Source organism: Camelus ferus, chromosome 7 (assembly GCF_009834535.1).
Source record: "Camelus ferus isolate YT-003-E chromosome 7, BCGSAC_Cfer_1.0, whole genome shotgun sequence".
Lineage (NCBI taxonomy): Eukaryota > Metazoa > Chordata > Mammalia > Artiodactyla > Camelidae > Camelus > Camelus ferus.
Genome location: NC_045702.1, coordinates 11,526,235 through 11,540,919, shown reverse-complemented (window position 1 = coordinate 11,540,919; position 14,685 = coordinate 11,526,235). Strand labels below are relative to the sequence as shown.

At 34.9% G+C, this 14,685-nt stretch overlaps 1 protein-coding gene across 9 annotated transcripts in view; it reads left to right on the top strand.

Moving 5' to 3' along the window:
• The window catches only part of CHCHD3 (coiled-coil-helix-coiled-coil-helix domain containing 3), a 257,884-nt gene that overhangs the window by 43,053 nt on the left and 200,146 nt on the right, over window positions 1-14,685 (top strand). For all 9 annotated transcript variants that reach the window (XM_032483360.1, XM_032483365.1, XM_032483358.1 and 6 more), the window contains one exon: window positions 13,551-13,632. In XM_032483360.1, the coding sequence (XP_032339251.1) occupies window positions 13,551-13,632 (82 nt within the window). The remainder of the gene's footprint in view (window positions 1-13,550; window positions 13,633-14,685) is intronic.

Sequence of the window (14,685 nt, the reverse complement as noted above, 5' to 3'; positions counted from 1 at the left end):
AGAGATGCTTCAGGCCATGAAACCCCAGCAAGAAGTTGTCAGATTCCATTTTAAGGAAACAAGGCTAAATTTTGATATGTATTTTCCTACTAAGTATAAATCTAATCAGCAACTAAAGAAAATTAAATGTTTTATTTTGCTAGTGGCAGCAAAGAATGTAATGATAGACATAATAGTTGAAATGTATAGTTAAAGTTATATTTTCTTTTGGCCTCTGCCTTCGTGAAATAAAATAAATAGGTCTCTATGTCTATTTCACAGCCTGAATGGACAGTTTATAGAGTGAATTTCTAGAATATCCCAAAATATAGTGACTCCTTTTAGCAGTGACTGCTACATGTGGGAAGTGTATGTCCATGGAGCTTCACCATCATTCTGTTGTGGGATATTTGTTGCTGATGTAGAAAATCCTATCAGTGGTTATCTTTCATTCCTTTTATCTGATTTAGCTTAACCTCAGCTGATTGCTTAAGTCAGTGACTTAAGAATTTTTCATCAGCTCTCCTTGGTAACACATATCATTCATCATAATAGGACTGCTGGTGTTATCAATTGAAAAATCTAAATGGAAGATAAAAAATTATAGTTGAAAACTGAATTGAAAAGAGAATATTTTGGCTGAGATTCCCCCTGTTTTCTACTTATGTTTAATATGGCCACTGAATACCTGTTTTCTGACACTTTGAATCTCATTTGCAATCTAGAAGAACTCTTCATCAAATAAATAGCCCTTGTTGTGTGATGTGCTTCCAGAGAGCATGATAAGAAACTGTGTGCTATGAATTATGCTTCCCAGAACGTTATTATAATAATGGTGTGTGATTGTCCTGTGTTTGAGTAGTTTTGCCTTTTAAGAATATGTAGTCTGTTATAATGGAAGGTAGGCAGGATGGCTGTGGGGTAAAAGGAAAAAAATGAAAACTAATTTTGTTTTCTTGAGTCTTGTGGTGCTTGTTTTTGGACATTTTAATCCCAGCCAGTTTCTCTGTTAGCAAAACTGATATAATTTGTACATTTGATGTTCATGATTGAATTGATAAAGGTTTTTTTTTTTAAAGTGGAATTTACTGCCTATTTATTCATGCCTCATTTAAAAGTTACGTTTTAAATGATTATGAATGTAAAAATGTGTTTTTGGTAAAAAATACCATTAAGTGTAAAAGCGAGAAAGAAAAACTGATCCATTCTCCCCAAATTCAACGATAATCATTATCATTTTGTATATATAATTCCAGGCAATATATATGTGTGTATTTCTTTTTATTGGTTCCATTTCCATTGTGTTTTTTTTTTTTTTTCCAGAGCTAGACACATACAAAGCAAAAGGAAGAGCCAACAGTATTTTCAATTGAGTATCTTGTCCTTTTCGCTTACTCGTGAGAATGTTTTCCTGGGATTAATATTCTTTGATGCATATTTCTTAATACTAGAATAGTATTTCATTATATGGCTGTCCTGTAGTACTGTTTGACAATTTTTCTGTTTTTGGATATTTAGTTTGCTTCCAGTTTTTCACTGTTTTATATATAAAATATATATTGCTTTTCCTCATTGTTGAAATTTTCCTCTTTGCCACTGGCCGTCATGCTTCTAAGAGGAAGATTTAATAGTCATTTGAACTGGCCATGAAAATGATATTTTAGACAATACTTGATCAACATCAATTTTACTTTACCCTTTAGTCTCCTCATCATTCATCATAACCTATGACTTTGGCAATGTTCAAAGACAATGAAAGAGATTGAAATTAATTCTTGTTACTGTCAGATCAAATTCATTTATAAAAAATATGTGACTCTTGGCAATCAGAAACTAGAATACTTAGATGATTGGACCTGGATATCAAGCCAGATCCTAAATCCTCTTGAAAGATGCACCACACATTTTTTTTTGGTACATAATCTTTTCTGTAGGTTGAAAAAAGTTGTGAATCCTAGCATGTTGACATTCTGAAGAATATATAGCTTAAGATAGGCTCTTGCAAAATATAGTATTGGCTCAATGAAATGTTATATAGCATCAGTGAGGATTTTTAAAATAAAATGCTGGTGATTCTTCATTTGGAGGGAGTTTCATTGTGATTCATAATGATGTTCATCTTTGGCCTTAAAATGCCTGCTCAGTGTTCATTTAATCTTCAAGAGAAACCTCATTGATAATTTCCAGATAAGAATTTTAACTCACAGAGGGTAGTGTCAGGAAGAGAACACAAGGTCTCTTTAAGCCTGATTCTTTAATTAAAATTGTTTTGCTCTGCTCATTGAGCTCTGTTTTTATGTCCATTTAAGAGAAATTAAATATGGCATGCTTCTGTATATCACAGTCCTGTTGTGTATACACACACATCCTACCCCATGGTTGTGATTATGAAATGAAAGTCTTTCATGTGTGGCATGTTTCATTGGCTCAGTGAAATGTTATACAGCATCACTGAGGATTTTTTAAATAAAACACTGGTGGTTCTTCATTTGAAGGGAGTTTCAATCTGTTTCGTAATGACGTTCATTCTAATTATTTTATGGTCATGTGACAGATGCATATCAATTTAAATCTGAACATTTTATACTATTTTAAAGATACTTTATATTAAATGTGAATAATACATTCTTACTGTTAAATTCTCTATAAATTATATAACAGATCAAATATATTAAAGCCTTTTTAAAGTTAAAGCACACAACAAAATCTTACTAATTTGAATTCATTTAAATTACAATTTGTCATGAAATTAGAGAAGATTTATGTTTACTTGTATTAACAGGATGGGGGATGGGGTAGTTGTGAGAGAGGGTTTGGTAAGAAAATTCTAAGAGGAAATCTCAAATTTTTTAGCAAATTATTTTATGAAATCATCATATATGTTGGAAGTTACAGTTTACAGAGAATAGGTTCATATTCTGATTAGCTTTATTAAAGTAGTTCCTAGGGACCTCTACCTGAAAACACTTTTAAAGACTTAAAAATAACAAAAATGCCTTTCTTTAAAGTATCATAAGTGTTTAGATTGTATTCACTCTTGCTGCCTTCCTACTGTTTATTCTCAATAGTTTGAAATTACATGCTGTAGTGAAAGCTAATCTGTTTTGGTGTTTAGGAGAAATTATTTCTTATTAAACCCTTCACTTCCTTAATTTCAAAATGGAATCTCTGTGAATTATTATAAGTTAATTTAGAGTGAATAACTTTTAAGTCCTTTTCTCATTTTCTTTGAATATAAAAACGATATGGCCTTATTGAACTCTTTATTCGTTGCCAATTCTGATCTTGTCACCTATGAAGCATATGGTTTTAACTGGCCAAGAGCTATCTGATGTAGATAGTTTAAATAGGAAGTGTGTTGGCCTGAAGTAAATCTATGCTTGGGAAATTGTTCTCTTAAAGGCATTAGTTTGAAAATGTCTGTGAATGCTCAATACATTTGAATAGTTTGGGTAGATGGGCATCACTCCATATCTGTGTGTGTTCTTGTGGTATCATAACTGAGCTGGGGTCTTCAGACTGTAATTTGTACCCACTTTCCATTTCTGGTGGATTGCTAATGGAGTCCTCATCCTTGTACGACGTATCTGTATGTCTAACAGAGAGTATGTTTTGTACGGTTTAAGATGCACTGAGTTTTCCAGGAACGCAGCTGCTGTGCAGCAGTAGCTAGAGGTATTGCATTTGTTGTTTAACATACAAGCTCAAGAGTCAGACTGCTTATTACATCTTCTAGTGTAGATTTGAGCATTTACATAGTAAAATGCCATTTTTCATTATAAATTAATTTCTCTTTATTTCTTTTTGAATATTTCACTTAGGGTATTATATTGATTAAAAATTTTGTTTGTAATATCTATTTATTTGCAGTATGATAAAGGGAGTATTAAAATATTTGCTATAAAAGGCAACACTGGGTGAAAGCCACTGGTCTCAACAAGCACTTTTTGTATAGTCCCAGGTGTTCTAAAGGAGCTACATCCTGAAGCCTTACATAGCACATGGCGTAAACTACACAAATGAAATGCTTCTGAAAGATAAGAAAATTTTCCACCTTTCTCTATATAACACTGGTATGGAGCAGATTTGTGGATCATTAGGAATATAATCACAATAAACGTTTTTTTAGAATTATCTTCTGTTTAGCCTAACTTGACTGTGGATGATTTATTTTACTTGTAGAAAAAAGGTTAAGTACATTTTTGCAATTAAATTAAAGAGAATATGGCCTTTGTTCTTGAAATTCTTGTGCGTAGTCTTGTGAGTTAAAGATGAAGTCATCCATGATCAGTGAATTCAGTTTCCCCAGTGCTTCACAGAGAATTATTTTTGTCTATTAGAAATAATAACCACTTATGACTACATTGAAATAGTGTTTTCTGAACAGTAAGTGGATATTCTTTAGATAAAGGAAAAAATAACAGGGCTGTAGATACAATCTGACTTCAAAAAAAGAGGCTGACCTAATTATCACAATGTGAGTGAAAAAAATACAAAGCTCAGGGTATTGCTCTGTAGTTTAATGAAAATTATTGTACCAATATGTATCACGCTGCCTCACAGTTTTAATATATTTGAACTACCATAAATAAAATATGAATTAAACATGGGTGTAAAATCTAAATTGCTTTCCTTAAAACTTCCCAGGAGAGGCCATTGTTCTGCGATGGTTAGCTTGTGGGTTAAATAGGTCCTTTTTGGCATCTCACCAATAATGGGCTATAAATGAAGCCACTGAAGCCCAGAAGTCTGACTATATATGATCTTCCCACTATTTCTACTGCCTTAAATAAGACTCTAGGTTTTTTTTTTCCTTCCCCCTTATAAAAAGGACTGTAACGTGATCAGAACTTTTATTTTCATTCAGAAGTAGTCTTGAGCTTGGGGTTAATTGACATTTCTAAGGGCTGCAGAAAGTTAGGTGGATTAGAATATGGGTTTTATTTTCAGACTTTTGAGCCTTTTGCTTTCTTGGGCTTTGATTATGTGCAAAGATAAATTTTAAGTCCCCTTTTGAAAATTGTGTTGGTCAGAGTTTAAAGTACTCAGTATTTTAGTTGAATTTAGGAATTTTATTAGTGATTAATGAATTTTTGGATAAAATACAGTTTTTACTGCTACAAAGCACACACTAGTTCATAACAGTAGGAAAAGGGAAGAATGATTTATGAATTGAAGTTTTGGAGTGGTGTTTGACTTTCTGTTTACCAAAGCAAATTATTTAGGCAAGGACATTAGTCTTGGTGGAAGCTTTTTAGCACATGAAAGTAGGCTTGTCCACTGTTTCACTGTTATAAAATATATGTTTTAAAAAATGTGCTGTGAACCTTGCTTGTGTCACTGTGGTAATTAGGAAAGTAGACTAGAATATGATAGATAAATAAATGTTAATTGATCTGTGTTACTGTACAACCAGATCTTTATGAGTAATGTATACATTATAGTCTCAAAATTACTTTTGAGCAACAACAACCAGCATGCATCAGTCTTCTATAATTTAGTTGCAGATTATTGATTACGACTGCCCTTTGAACACGCACAGATCTCCTCCATTTGTGAAAATCATCTTTTATTTATAATTTTTCACATTGCTTCTTTTTGTTTCATTTCTAAACTTGGTGAAGAGAGGCCCATAATTGCAGCCTTCTGGTGATCTCCTTCCACTGATTCCTGATGCCCAAACAGTCTGCTTTCCATGCACTCCAGGGATGATAGGTAATTGTAAGCCATGCTGCTGGATCTTTCTCCCGTGCCCAGGGTAGACATTAATTCACTGAACCTGGACTAGACCTCAGTGTCCTACACAGAGCACCCCAGGCCGCTGCTGCCAGCTGATCAGAATTGGCACATGAGATGAAATCTATGTATTGTTTCAGCACGTTACCTTGGTTCATTTCTTCCTTTCCATTCCATTTCTTCTTTGTCTCTAATGATGTTCTTCTTTTACTCCCCTCCTTCATCTGATGAATTTTTAAGGCCTGTTCCTTAGCCTTCTACTATTTTTTTCTTTATACTTTTTTTTTTTTTCCAGGAGAATTCACTGAGCTCAGATCTGTAACAGCCATTCCCAAATCAGCATTTCCAACCAAGTCTCAAATCAAATCTGAATTTCAGGTTCAAATATCTAATTGCCTGCAATTCCATGTGGTGATTTTACCATTACTTGCAATTGAATGTGTCTGAAACTGTACTCATTCTCTTTCTTCCCCCAAAAGCTTCTCCTTCTTTCCTTAATTGACCATCATGGGTATTAATTTTCTGGCATCTGGGTACACCTTTGATTTCTTTCTGTTTCATCTCTCAGTCAGTCACAGATGATCAGTTTTTCCCTTGAAAGCCCTTGTATCTTAGACTCCATCTTTATGGCTAGTATCCTAGCTGAGGTCCTCATCACCTGTGCCAGTGTCTCTTAAACTTGAGCTTCTCATCATCCCACCTGGTGGGCTCGTTAGCATACAGATTACTGGGCCTCACCCCAGCAGGGTTTCTGATTTGTAGGTGTAGGGTGGGGCTGAAATATTTGCATCGCTAACAAGTTCCAGGTGATGCTGCCAGGGCGTGGGTGCAGAGAGAATGAGGCTGCGTTTTGAGAACATTGCTTTAAGCTTTCCACCCAATTTCTCTGCAAATCTTTGCCAGAATAAACTTCCCTGTAATACCCTGTTTCATTGCATTATTTTCATTTTTTATCAGCTGTTAAGTGGTGCCCTATTTCTTAACATTTCTTACCCAAACTCTTGCCTAGTTTCCAAGGCTCCTTATAGTTGAGCATAATTTACCTGAAGCCTGAATTCAGTCCCATCAGGTTCCCATTCAGCACAGCTGTGTGAGGGGAAGGCCGTCAGAGATTTTTCCAGTTTGGGCTCTCATTTTACAGATGAGACAGCCATGGCCTAAAGCAGTGATGTGTTCGTGAGCAAAATCACAAAAACAAATTGTGGCAAAGCAGTGACTATATGGGAACCCCCTTGATTTCCAGCTTGGTCCTCTTTATAAGCTGTGAGTCCTTACAGAGAAGCCTTTGGATGCGGCCACACTTAGGACTATTGGAAAAAAAAAACCAAACAGGTGTGGGTGGTTTTGGTACTTCATTTGGGGTTGGAGATTTAATGCTGTTGAATTTATAGTTTTATCCCCAGTGAACAAAATACATCCATTTGTGAAACAAACAAAAAAATTAAGCTATGCATCAAAAAGCAATATCCAGAGGTAATTATTATTTTTTAATTTAAATTATAGATCTTATTTTCCTAGAGGCTTTGTGGAGGTCTTGCAACTATTATTCAGGATATTAAGACATGAAATACTAGGGGTGGAGTGATTCTCAATGATTCTCAATACTGGTTTTATGAATTGTCTACTTAAAAATGTGGAAACTGTAGAATTTGAATGATGAGCTTGTCTGCTGCTATACAGCATCTGCAGCCGGGTATTGATGTTTGTTTTCACATAGAATGGAATGTGGAGCTGAGTTTCCATGAGTGCTTGTTATGAAGCAAACAATAAAATGGACGTTATTTGCATATTATGCCATTTAAATTAGAAATTTACGAAGGTATAAATCCTGATGAAGCAGTAATAACACAAAATAAACAGTTAACTTGATGCAGTTAATGTTTAAGTTGCCAAATTCTTTGTAACACGGTGCCTTCTGATCCAGTATTTGTGGTTATGAATGTGCAGTTAAGGATTTTCATCCTAACATCATCATTAACATTAATGTGTAAGTAGCCTCAGTTACCCTGCCAGGTATCTAGACAGATGGCATTTTTTTGAAGGCAGTCTTAAGATACATTATCCTTAAGGCTTTAGTAAATGTAATTGTCGGCTGAACATCATCATACTTATACGTGTGTGTATTTTTAAATCAGGTTTGTCTGCCAACTAGGTGGTGCCACAGATGGATAACAGGCAACTGTTACATGTTTCTTTCTAACCCCTGAGATTTATTCTGGTCATCTTTCAACTCTTCTCCTAATCAAACCCTGTACCTTTTATAAGATAAGATCCTGCAGCCCATGCTGTGAGTCATTTACTTCTGATATACTGTGTGTTGTATTTCATTGATTGCATGGATGCTTCCAGTATTATTTTTTAAACAATCAGTGCTCTTTTTGTATTAATGAATTTATTGAAATTGTAAGATAAATGGATATTTCTGTGGAGCTGAAGATTTAATTTGGCTATGTCTTACAGTATAGGCTTTGGCTTAGCTGTCTCAATCCTGGCAGAGACAGTGTTTACCTAAAATCTGCTGCTTGTGTTATGCAATTACATACATTAACTTTTTTCTGAGTGTAGATCTTCATAGTTCTCTTTGGCGTTTTTAAGCTAGCAGGTGAAAATGATAGGCTTTATAAAGTTGGACATGATATGTTATCAGTAAATGGTAAAACCAGAAAGAGAAATGGAATAAAGGAAAAATCTCAAAGGACCTGACATTTTTCTAAGAGGCAAGCAATAATTTTTATTAAGTAGCTTATGGAGATTGTGTAAGCAACATTGTAATTGGGGAGGGGATTATAGTGTAAGGATTACGCTAAGAAAATGAAGGAAGGGGGAAAGTCATAGATGGAAAAGGTACAAAGGAAATTGGTATGTCCCTTAAGGTCCAGGGAATCTATGTAAGTCTGAAGTCATGGTTTCATTTCTGGTCTTTTGTTTTTTCATAGATGATGAGGCATTCATAAAGTAATTTCGTTTTATGGAGTCATTTCTGTTCACCATCAAGGAACTATCTTAAATATATCATAGTATTCTGTCCCCTCCACCCCTTCCCATTTCTACCCCTTGTTTAACCAGTTTCTGAAAACAGAATTTGGACATTAAGTCATGTAACATAGAAGGCAGGTGAGGTATAATGAATTTATGCTACGCTTTCTCAGAGGATTAAGACCATGGTAGTCACAGTTCCGATGAGTACTAAGAATCAAGTAATACAAGGTTAGGAGTTTATTATTTGATTCTGAACCCAAACTATTAATTAGAAATTAGAGATTCTTAGAATTTCTTAAGAATTTAACTTCTTAGGAATTTAGAATGTGGCTAAGAGGGACAAAAGATTTCTAGGCAGTCATTGAAGAATAATATTTGGACTAACCAAAACATGTTTGGAATGTTGTTTACTAAAAACAGACAAGAATGTGTTAGGAATCATGAGCTGCTTTTAATATAAACATTTATTTTCAATAGTAGTTTCAAATAAAAGAATCTAGGGCAGACTTGCTGTAACCAAGTAATTTTAACGCTTGACTTTTTCTCACATGTTTTATGGTCAGTGTTGTGTCATCTATAACTAATTGACAAAATGCCAGTGTTTGTGGTCATTAAGATACATTTACCACTGAGAAAAAAATTAAAATGGTTTCTGAGAATATTTTACAAAGTGCAGTGTACAAATATGTGAAGAAATCATCCTTTTGTCTTAATACATTTTGAAAGGAAAGTGTGTATGTATGTGACAGTGTCAGAACCGTACTTACTGAGTCTGAACTAGTTTTGCAGATTTCCATGGCAAATCTGATTTATATGGCTTGAAAATTTCTCATTTTTACTTTTTCTCATTTCACAAACTTTGCCAGTCCCTAAAGATCTGCTTGGAAACTCACTGTGCTAATAGGCAAAGCTGGCCTTTCCCATGCTTCTCTTAAAGTAGCCCATCCTGAAACACTGACCTTTTAGTTTAATAACAGTTTTATTTGAGAAAATGTTCAGATCCTGAGAGCTGAAAAGAGTGTTTCAGAAAGGCCATTTTAAATAGCGGTCTCCAAATGGTGTATCTTTTTCCCTTATGCACTTCGGACCAGACCTATCAGGAGAAATGTATTGTTGCTTTTTGTATTTTATTGATTTAAAAACAAATAACATGGAACTTAGATTTGCTCAAAACCTATTACCACACTGGTTTATTTTCCTGCCTGGGCTTTGAATTGCTGTTTTAGGTTTTAAACTCTTTATGTTAGGTCATGTTTTATCTTTTGTTATTTTAAAATTCTCGATTGTAGCTAAGGTAATTACTTTTTCAGCTGTGACCTTGGACATGAGACCCAAAAGTTGTGTGTAGTTTTGTGTGTTTTTCTTTTCCAGAAAGAGCTGGGGCATTAGAAAGACAGCTGTGCTTTGGTTCCTTGACTGACCAGAAGTGGTATCAACCAGCCAGTCCCTTGGGCATGTCTTCTTCAGTGGCCTCAGGGTTTCCCCACCCTTTGCACCTCTGGCGCTTTCCTCCACCCATGTTTCTCCCTCCCCTTGTGGCCTGCCTACGTGGTATTACTATTATCTCCATCTATTTATCACCTCGCCCCACGGCAGGTGGCTTGGCTAACATGAAAGGCAGGAGGAAATAGTGAAGGAAGACAAGCCTGAAGCTACACTTCTTTCTCTGCAGTCTCTCCTGCATGGCTGCCTTCCCAGCCACCCAGCTGGTCGCCATTTGGTAATAGCGTCCTTACCGTTCCGTTCCAGGTTTATCACATCATCATAAAAAGCTCACTGCTGATTTTGGCTTTCCCCTTGGTAGGAAGCCCCTATGTAAGAGGCATAAAATACACTACAATGACATGTTGTATCAGCTCACTTAGAAAACTGGTCTTGTTGTTTCCTGCTTAGACCTGGTATACCAAGGTCTTACTGAAACCTAGTTTTAATTGAGTAAAATTCATTGTGATTGAGAATTTGATTGAATTTTGCCCAAGAAAAATTTTGCTGTGATAATTTGAAGCAGTCCAGGGGGTAGTTGTGATTTTACACACAGCCTGACTGTGTGTTGATCCTAACCACGATGTTCAACTTCAGAGTATGGTTTGATCAGGTAGTACTAATTGGTTTAAATACTTGTCTCAGTTTTTACTACTAATAGAGCTACTAGCTGTGAGCAACTTGAAAAAACGTGTGGTGTCATATTGTTTTGCTTGTTTATAAGAAGGAGATGAAAATGTGAGAATCATCACCTTGTGGAGTGCATAGGCTAGAACTTCATAGCCAGCTGACACCTATGTAACCTACCTGGTCTTGTTTTTGGATGGGGAAACCAAAACTCAGGTAGGTTAACAGCTTTATCTAAAGTCTAGCTAATAGAAGAACGAAGACTATCCATATCCAGAGTCTTTGCTGAGCTATTATTGTCTGTAATTTCTCTGCTTAGATTTGTATGGTTTTAAACTTTTAATGCTGAAAAAAATCTTAAGATTTGCCAAATGCAGGTAATTCTCTTCTAGTTTTTTTTTTAATTTATTAATTTTTTAATTTTATGTGATCTTTGCAAAGCGGAAACTTGTCTCTTTCTCATGCTGTAGACTACAAAGCAGTAGAGAGGGCAAACAGCAGCATAGTATATAGTTCAGAGAGACCCTGGAGAACAACCTTTTGAGAAACTGCTACTCAGAGTCTAGTAACTTCCCCAGGGTGCCCCAAATTGTTGATGGCTAAGCTGGGATCAGACCTCAACGAGTGTTAACCCCTTTCTATGATTCCTTGTTCATTATTCTTATTTACATTGTATTTTTTTAATAGCTTTATTGAGATACATTTAAATTATAAACTTCATTCATTTAAAGTGTACAGTTAAGTGTTTTTTAGTATTTACAGAATTATACAGTCATCTTGCAATCCAATTTCAGAACATTTTTGGTACCCCCTAAGAAATCCTGTACCCTTAGTTGTCATGCTCCATTCCCTCTGGTTCTGGTCAGCCACTAATCTACTTGCTGTGTCTACAGATTTGCCTTTTCTAGATGTTTCATATCAATGGATGGATACAATATGTGATCTTCTGTGTCTGATTTCTTTCATTGAGCATGTTTTCAAGGTTCATCCATGTTGTAGCACGTATCAATTCTTCATAACTATTTATGGCTGAATAATATCACACAATGGCTGTACTACATTTTGTTTATCCATTCATCAGTTGATGGGCATTTAGGTTGTCTTCACTTTTGGGATATTATGAATAATGCTGCCATAAATACTCATGTATAAGTTTTTATGTAGACATATGTTTTCATTTCTCTTGAATATATATAGTACCTAACAGTGGAAATTGCTGGATCATATGGTAACCCTGTTTAGCATTTTGAGAAACTGCCAAACTATTTTTATAGTGATCACTTCATTTTGCATCCCACCAGCAATATCTAAAGGTTTCAAATTCTCCACATTCCTACTGATACTTGTTATTGTCTATTGATGGTAGTGGGTTTGAATTGGTAAATCATTGTGGTTTCGATTTGCACTTCTCTCATGATGAGTGCTACTGAGCAATTTTTCATGTAATTATTGGTCATTTATCTTCTTTAGAGAAATACCTATTTATGTCCTTTGCCCATTTTTAATTTTGTTGTCATCTTATTGTTCTGTTGTGCAATTGTTTCGTTGTAAGAGTTCTTGGTATATTCTGCATACAAGCCCCTTGTCAGCTATATGATTTGCCAGTATTTTCTCCCATTCTGTGGGTTGTCTTTTCACCTTCTTGATGATGTCATTTGATGCTGTTATTATTTTATGATAGTCTACAATTAAGAGAAAACATCCTTAGGACCTTTCATATATCTTATTTGTTTGTTATTGACCAGTGTCGGCTAAATTTTTTGTAGATCGTGTTGTAATTCATTTTTTGCATATTGCCTGAGGTAGTGTGCTTATAGTGTCAAGATTATTAAGTAAAGTGCCATTGAAAAGCAGAGGCAATACTGTCTAGACTCAACCGTTTGAAATACTGGTTAGGTGTTATGTGTATTCTTAGATCTTAAGTGTTTCTTTCTGGTGATGTCTTGATCATAATTTTGGGTGGTGGATTTCTAGTGAAGAGAAAATAGTCTCTGCTTATTTCTTATGGAGTGCTCTTAAAGAGTATGTAAAATTTGTCTATTTTATTTGCTATCATAGCTGTAAGAATCTTACAAAACATATTGTACAAAATCTTCTAATTGGAAAGACCAGATGTTTCAAATGAAGTCACCAGGTATTTAGAAGGCTCCAGCCGTGTTCTCAGCACTGTTCTGTGTCTCTCTCTCCAATTGTTGGCACTTGAATTTGAGTGACATGTTTTTCAAAAAATACGGTTTTAAAATATTTGTAACTCATAAATTCTCTTTTTTCATAAATCATGGGGAAATGAATGTAATAGAAATGACTTTCTGTAATAAGTGATTTTTCAAAAAAGGTGTAATTGTCAATGTGGGAATGCTTTGGTGTCGTTTTCCTCTCTAAAGTCCCTTCTTTTTAGCCTCTCCTCCCCCTCTATGCAATTGTCAGACTTTAATGGTAGGACATCATTTTAAAGAATTTGTACTTAATAGCTCAGTCCCCACAGGATAGTAAGCAGTTCCTTGAGTTTATTATAACTTTTGGCAGATGTGGAAATTTTTAGGTCATCAGGGAAAGTCTTGATTATATTACTCCTGAAGTGCATGGATTGGTCTTTTCCACATGCTTCAGTAGTTTCAAGGAGACACTGACCAGCTGGCAGAACTTTGTCCGTTAAGACCTAGTCTCAGCTCTATTTTCCTGAGTATTCTCATGCTTTTGTTTTAAAGAAGTCACTCATTTTATTTTCTCCTTTTTATTGATTTTAGTTTCTGATGAAGAATTGAAAAGAAGAGTGGCTGAGGAGCTGGCATTGGAGCAGGCCAAGAAAGAATCTGAAAATCAGAAACGGTGAGTTTCATGGTGTCTGAGATTTTGGCAGACTTGTCATTATGAAATATGTTTAAAGAGGAATGATTGTAATAAGACTAATTATTTGTGTCTGAACTTGAGAATGTGCTGAACATATGAATATGTCCATTTTTGGTTTTGTAATGTGCTTGGTAAAGCCCTAGTTACCCCCTTCCCAAACTCAATTGTAAATGACCATTATATCTCTTGTGTTGTTCTTAGTTGCATGAATAACTGAGCCCCGTTTTTTCAATATGTGAGAAGTAGTAGTTGAGGATTCTCCAGGCATTTCTCAAGCTAGTTTCTTTTAATGCATGTATTTATGATTGAAAGTTATATTGTCTATCATTATTAAGGTTAACAGTATTGTAGCTAATAATGAATGTCATATGTTATACATCATGCCCATGTTAATAAGTGGCATTCATTAGTAATATGCTCACTTAAAGAAAATCAGACATTACAGTACGTGTAAGGTTGAAAAAACCAAAATCCTCCATAATTCCTGTCGTACAGAGATAACCACTCTTGAATATTTTATTCCTTTAGATTTTTTTCCTGTGTACATACTTCTATATTATTGTTGTCATTACTGCTGCTTCTAATAACAGCCGAAAGAATGTTCATTAAAATGTTTTTGTAATAGAAATCTGGAAGAAATCCAAATGCCCATCATGGGGGACTAGATGCATAAATTCTGGTATCCCCCTACAATGGAATATCAGACAGTCAAGTAGATCCTTATGTGCGGATTCAAAAAGATGTTGAAAGGTTATAAACTGGAAAAAAGCAACATTCACAATAGCATAGATAATTTCATTTGGTAAAAGTACAACTTTTTGAAGACTTAAAGCATATATTTATTTATAAATACATGGGGATATGTTTTAGTCCAAGATAGAGTCAAGTGCTTCCCATCTGTGGTATTTCTGAAATTTGCAGATAGCACAAAGCATTATTATTATACGGTTATATAAATGTCTTTCACGTGCACAGTGACTACCACCAGTAGATGCTGAGTGTGTATGAGTGTGTTTTGGATTGCTTAACTAG